General features: G+C 38.6%; 1 protein-coding gene across 3 annotated transcripts; it reads right to left on the bottom strand.

Annotated features, from left to right (window-relative positions):
• Nucleotides 1-909: 909 nt before the first annotated feature.
• LOC103329468 (receptor-like kinase TMK3) lies at nucleotides 910-6,524 on the bottom strand. 3 transcript variants are annotated; one of them, XM_089052422.1, is made up of 3 exons: nucleotides 3,629-6,524; nucleotides 1,901-2,424; nucleotides 910-1,120 (listed from the first exon to the last, which is right to left on the bottom strand). In XM_089052422.1, the coding sequence occupies exons 1-2, from the start codon at nucleotides 6,090-6,092 to the stop codon at nucleotides 1,916-1,918; spliced, it is 2,973 nt and encodes a 990-aa protein (XP_088908548.1). In that variant the 5' UTR covers nucleotides 6,093-6,524; the 3' UTR covers nucleotides 910-1,120; nucleotides 1,901-1,915. The 3 variants fall into 3 exon arrangements, with proteins under 3 accessions (XP_088908548.1, XP_008230166.1, XP_016652325.1); XM_008231944.2 differs by lacking the exon at nucleotides 910-1,120 and adding an exon at nucleotides 1,599-1,812; XM_016796839.2 differs by lacking the exon at nucleotides 910-1,120 and having other exon boundaries at nucleotides 1,599-2,424.
• Nucleotides 6,525-6,822: the final 298 nt, after the last annotated feature.

The raw sequence follows: 6,822 nt of genomic DNA on the forward strand, positions 1-6,822 counted from the left end.
GACATCAGTGCCCTCAAATAATAGATTGGATGTTCTTGCCTTCGGGCCTGCCCAATCTTCATGGAGCCCACCATCTGCCTAGGCTGGATTTGTGCAATGAAGTGGATTTCTTCAATATGGGGGCTTTTTACCCAAACTGAACTCTACGGTGGAAGTGCTCTAAGAGTGCAATTGGTGCGATTTTTGCGACATAAAAATTTAAAGTGCTTCTTGCTCACCTTCAGGAAAAAGTGTTTTTCCAGAAAACATTTTGAATTTTAATAAATTCTTTTGATATTTTTCTAATAGAAGCCCTTCTAGAAAAAAACCGTTATGAGTGCTTTTTACCGAAACAGTCGCATACCAAAATTGCTGTAATGTAAATTCGTGGTGGTTGTGATTACAGGGAAGTGCCACCAGCAAGGTCTGTGTGGTTATTTTCGTATTAAAAGTTTGGGGCTGATTAGGGAATTAAAAGCAAACAAGAAACTGCAGCAATAAATACCAAGCAAAAATATTAATCATGAGACTGGAAAGTGGACCTTCCCAGGCCAGCTGCTGCCCATTTCTGTGCATGCCACCCAACTCAACTTCTAATTCGGGGGTTGAAAATTCAAGGCGTTTCCTACATATAGACCCCATTCCAACCAACCAGCTATTCAATTTCTGTGGTCAGTGACTCAGTGGTATGGTATCTCACTATTAGATGACATATTTGATTTCGACCATTGTTGATGACCGTAACACCGACACCTTGACACGTGATGTTATTAGTGAATATATATATTTCTTTATATGAGATTCTAAAGTATAAATGTGTCGTCTACTCATATTATAATAAAGCAATTATATATATATATATATATATATATATTTCTTGTTACCACATTATAGAGTATAAATTTACCACCTACGGATAACACTGAGTGATATTTTAATATATCATTTTTATAAATTAAAAAAAACTTAAATTATTAAAGTGTGAAACCATGATTCCCCTATTGTCTAACAACAGGTACATTGTTTCTTCTTTTGATATTTCAAAACCGTTGTACACAAAAAAATTACTCTAAACTGATAACATGTTTGAGAGTGCTTTGTATGAGTTGTCTTTGCTCAAAAGAGTTTTTATCAGCAACACCTGTGTTCAATAGCACAGAAGAAAATTCATTCAATCACTTAAACAAAAGGATGAAATTGGATCAAAATTTTACAAAGCTATTAGGGTGACTACATCAATTAATAAAAAAAACTATTCGATTTGCATATAGGTATATTTATACAGTCTAATTTTTAATGTACTAGGTTGGCTCATGAATATATAACTAATGAACAAGGATAAAAAAAACAGCACGTTTAGGGGCTTCTACAGGTTCTTTAAATGATGATGTTGATTATGATTACGTGGTAAATACCTGATTTCTGAACAAGTAAATTTCCCACTTAAAAATTCCGGGAAAATTTTTCAGAACACGATCGGAGTTTAGGTAGGAAGGTTAAAATTGCTGAACTGTCTAGCTCTACCCTCATTTTGCAACAAGCAAGAAGTAAGAACAATATATGCGCTTGTGTGTGCATAGATAATATAGTGACATTCTTTAAAATGAGAATGCAATGAATTCTTTACAAAGTAACATGTATATAAAGTGAAAACACATCCATAGGTCATGATATAACAAACAAATTTTTTGAATCAACTATGCTCTATCTACATTGATGTGCCAGACAATTCTTACAGCTCAGGTAACAAATCCTGAAAATACTGATGAAGCATCTGTGAGTACTAGATTGGCTTGTATGCACGAACGATAGGGAAATCCTTAATATCATATCCTATACGGTAGAAAATAGATCTATTGAGAAAAATAAGCCATTTATTTGAGGATAATGTAACAATAGCCAAAAGTTTCTCTCGACTTACCAATTATAGCTTTCCTCATCGACCATCAGCAGAAGTAAAGGACTCTGCAAATCCATTAGGCCTTGCAGGAATACTGCCTTTGCTGTCCTCAAGGCTAGTATAGCTGATCCCTCTGCTTTCTGCTTCCTGCCAAACCTTTAACATTTGGGGCAGAGGTTGGTTGTAATCAATCCCAGAGAGACAATCTGATTCGTCTTCAACTGGTTTCCACTTTTCAACAAGTAGGGACAACACGTTCACTGCATGGCCCATATCAGGCCGATGGCTTGGTTCCCTCGCTGTGCAATGGCCAGCCAGTTCAGTTATTATGGAGATGCTCTCAAAAGTTTCTTCATTAACTTCAAGGGCTGGATCAATTGCAGCCATAAGTTTCTCCTTGCTTGACTTGATCCGCCAAAACCACTCAGCCAAGTATCGGCTTTCCTCTGGACGGTTCTCATCAAGTGCCATTAATCCAGTCAAAAGTTCCATTAGCACCACCCCAAAGCTGAACACATCTGCCTTTGTTGTGATTTTCCCCATTACTGAAACCAATTATCATGACTTGGTAAGATATTTGGGCAGATCAGATGTACAGGTAGATAACAAATTGAATACTTTAGAAAATAGAAACATAAGTAGAGTATCCCATAAATTCCCACCAGTTGTGTCCAAGGAAACTACTGGTAGTTTTAACTAAAGTAAGATACACTAGTCTCATACCAAGTGAACTCTATAGTTATTAAGTTATATAACATATTCCTGTAATGATAAGAACTATTTATCTGCCCTTTTTTCAACGACATAACAGAAACATCTATTAATATTGCCTTTTGATCTTTGACCAAACACACCTTTATAGAACTAAGAGATATAGTATGGCGTTTGACTTGTAGATTATTCATCACCGTGGGGCTTAATCAGAGGCAGTTTATCTCTCATTGAGGTTAAAAAGTAAAGGAATTTATTGGTATTTACAGCTGTGATAGACATGTTTCACATGTACAGGACAATCCACAAGACGTGTGCTTGATGGTATTAGGGCACCAAGCATTTTCATTATCGCAAAATAAGAAGAATAGATATTGCATTTTAAAGCCTTTCTAATGGCAAACAATCCTTCATTATCGCATTTTCATTATCCCAAAATAAGAAGAATAGATAAGGGGTTTTCAGATGCAGATTTATTTACTAGAGCCAACAATCTTTCTCTTTCAGATGCAAATTCTAAATTACCCTATGGTAACTGAGTTAAAGACAGACCAAGTGTTCTGAGCCAGTTATCAATTTCGTTTTTACTGTAGTGGGAAACAAATTCATTTTTTCCTCATGCATACCTTAAGTCCAATATTGAAATATTGTAATTCATTTTTGTAGATTTTTCCCACTTTGTGACTACTGTTTCTAGAAGTGCGTGCTCTCCAAAATATGAGACCTAATTCAACCAACAAATTTATAATCATAACTGCTAAGTATTCGCAAATCATAAGAACTTAAAGAACTGTGACAGAAGTATATACCTTATTTTTCTGTTTAAGATAAGAAAGGGTACCTAAGAGTACGAAACATGAAAATTCTAGCTAGACATGAAGTACTGATATTAAGTGAATTTGTAAACCAGATAAGATTTCAATATAATAGTTACATTAGTGTTTTGAGTCTATTCTTTTGCATGCTTTAGCAGATGAACTTATTTCTGAATTTATTGCAAGAACAAAATCTGAGAGGGGAATGAAAAGAAAATTTTACCTGCATATTCAGGTGCAAGGTATCCAAATGTCCCTGCAAGCTTAGTGGCAATAGACTTCTCCCCATCAGGAGCAAGTTTCACCAACCCAAAATCCGAAACTTTTGCATGAAAGTTATCATCCAGAAGAATATTAGAAGATTTGAGATCTCGGTGTATGAAGGTCTGGCGGGCTAAATTATGTAGGTACTCCATTGCTCTTGCAACATCCAATACAATTGTGAGTCTCCTTGTCCAAGATAAAGGTTTCAGGTTGAGGCTCTTCCAATGGAAAAGATGCCGGCTAAGAGCACCTTGAGACATATACTCGTAGACAAGAAGCCTTTCATTGCCTTCGATGGAGTACCCCAAAAGAGAAACTAAGTGCCGATGACGGACCTTGGATAGAACAGCAATTTCTGCCTCAAATTCATCCAATGCTTTGCTACTGATTACCCCACCCTCCATTCTCTTAACAGCTAATTGTGTCCCATCTTCTAGTTCACCCTTGTAAACAGTTCCAAATCCGCCACGGCCTAGCTCATTTTCGGGTGCAAAATTTTTGGTCACCTTTCGAAGAACTTGAACAGAAATGACAAGGTTCCCAGCCTCAATCATATGAGAGTTTTCTGTTCCACCACTGTTGTGACTGACCGTAGTCCTAGTTTTAGTTGACAAGCTTCCAGTGGTGTTACTTGCAACTGCAATCTTATACAAATTTTCTGGATCAGATGGATCTCTTGGGTGAATCACAATGGAAGCAGGAGCCTCCAAGATGTTTTTCCTTTTCTTACAGCAGTATATAGACAGACAAATCAACAGAAAAGCTGCAACACCAACAACTGCAATTCCAGCAACGATAATAACTGGTTTGGGTCTTTTGGAACTTTGGGGTTGAACATCCACTTGGATAGCACCAGATGGATTCTGGTCTGGATGAGTAATTGGCGAAGGTGGACTCTGTGATAATGGGGATTTTGGAGGTTTTCCACTATCTGATGATGGTGCTTTTCCACTACCTGATGATGGTGGTTTTCCACTACCTGATGATGGACTATCTGATGGAGGTTGCAAACTGTTGCGTGGAGGTGGGCTTCTAGTAGATAAAGGAGGTTGTGCAGTCTGATTAGCAACTAAAAGAGGATTTCCCTCGGCGATGACCTTCAGGCTATCAGGAAATTTTGGTAATGGAGGCTCAATATTGTTTCCACTTATATCCAATAATCTCAACGATTTCAACTCAGTAAAGTTAGTAGGAACTTTACCAATTATGTTGTTTCCTGGAAGTCTTACATTGACCAGAGAATCCAACTTTGCAAGTGCAGGACTCAGGGTACCATTTAACTTGTGCCTAGGCAAATTGATGACAGAAACCTTGGACTGTGGATTGCAACTCAATCCCAACCATCCCCCCTCACAGGGGTTATTACCAGACCACTCAGATGCAAGACTTGATGGATAATTCAAATCACCAAGAAAATCCAGAAGTGCAGTAACTTCTGGGGCACATTGAACCCCAGGATCAGGTTGACAAAATGAATTAGAATTATAAGTAACATTACCAGACTTAAACTTCGGTATTGGACCCATGAGCTGGTTATTTCCCAGGTCCAATTTGTCAAGCTCCATATCAGCCAATGTCTGAGGAATCAGACCAACAAGATGGTTACCATTGAGGTTGAGTTCCTTGAGAGAAGAAAGATCCCCAATGTTCTCTGGGATTGTTCCTGTGAATTGGTTTCCATGCAACCAAACCTGTGTCAATGATGACATTGATGCAATTACATCAATTGGACCAGTCATGCCACCATCTTGATTATTCAACCACAAAATCTGCACCAAAGACTGTCCGAAACTCGGGGGTATCTCACCAGTTAATTTATTAAAGGAAAGTTGTAGCACCGTGAGAGACGGCAATCCGCCTAAGAATTCAGGCAATGGTCCAACCAAATTACAGTCAATCAAGGAAATATTTTGTAATTGAACTGATTTTGCTAACTCATTAGGAAGAGACCATCCAGTAGAGGCATTCAATGGAATGTGATCCAGAGCCAAAACCCTGAGACTGCTAAGTCCATTGAAGAAATCAGAAGGGATTGTATCAAATAGGTTCTGATCCAAATAAGCATATTCCAGTTCAGATAAGCCACTAAAAGTGGGCAATTTCCCATTGAAGTTGTTCCTTTGCAGGCCAAGGTTGTAGAGCTTAGAGAGCTGGTTGAAGTTCTGAGGCAGAGGTCCTTTGAGGCCCATATTCTGAACTTGAATCTGTGTGACTCTGTCCCCACTACAGAACACATGAGGCCATGAAGGAGGGCCACAAGGGTCAACCCCATTTTCTGGCCAATTGAGAAGCTCTGAATTCTCCAACCCTTTTCTGAAATCTTTCAGAATTTTCAGGTCACCAGGGAAAGTGGCACCATAAGCCACCATGAACAGACACAAAACCAGAAAATTGCATAGCCTCCATCTCCACCCTCCCTCCATAGCCACTCCCTATAACCAATCAACTACAGCAACAGCAACAAACCCCAATGCACTCCAGAAACCACAAGAATTTCAACACCAATCCCCAAAACAGACTATAATAACCAAAACCAAGATTCAGAAATGCAGAGAAAAAGTGAATGGAGAAGAAAACTGAACCTGAAATGCAAGTGAGTCACTCCATTTTGTAAGAGTCAGGAAGTTGGGCAAGAAAATGGAAGGCTTTGGGGAAAATGGCAACGACCCAGACGAGAATTCAAAGCTGAGAAAATGAAGAGAGATAATCTCATACTTTTTTGGTGGGATTTACCTAATGGTGAACCACGAGGTCCATGACTCTCTCTCTCTCTCTCTCTCTCTTTCTCTCTCTTTTGCTCGCTTCCTTTAACCCTTTTCTCTGTTCCAGTGTGTTTGTTGTCTGTAATTCCTCTACAGTTGCAACCAGTGAACTGACTCTTTTGCCCGAGATGAGGTTGGCTAAGGTGAGAGTGACAAGTATCATCCACGTGTCAGCAGGAATGAAAGAAGAAAGAAAGAAAGAAAGATTTCCTCTTTAATTCCCACAATTGTATATATTGCCGTGGGAAGCATGATATTAATAAAAAAATATTTAAATAATTATAATGGGAAACCCAAAAGCCGAACAAGTGATTTGTTTAGTCCCACACCGAATTACTGCTCTGGTGGCGGCTTCAGGGAGACTCCGCTAATTACGGATTCGGAGATTTCC

Source organism: Prunus mume, linkage group LG1, assembly GCF_029339155.1.
Source record: "Prunus mume cultivar Tortuosa linkage group LG1, ASM2933915v1, whole genome shotgun sequence".
NCBI classification, from domain to species: Eukaryota; Viridiplantae; Streptophyta; class Magnoliopsida; order Rosales; family Rosaceae; genus Prunus; species Prunus mume.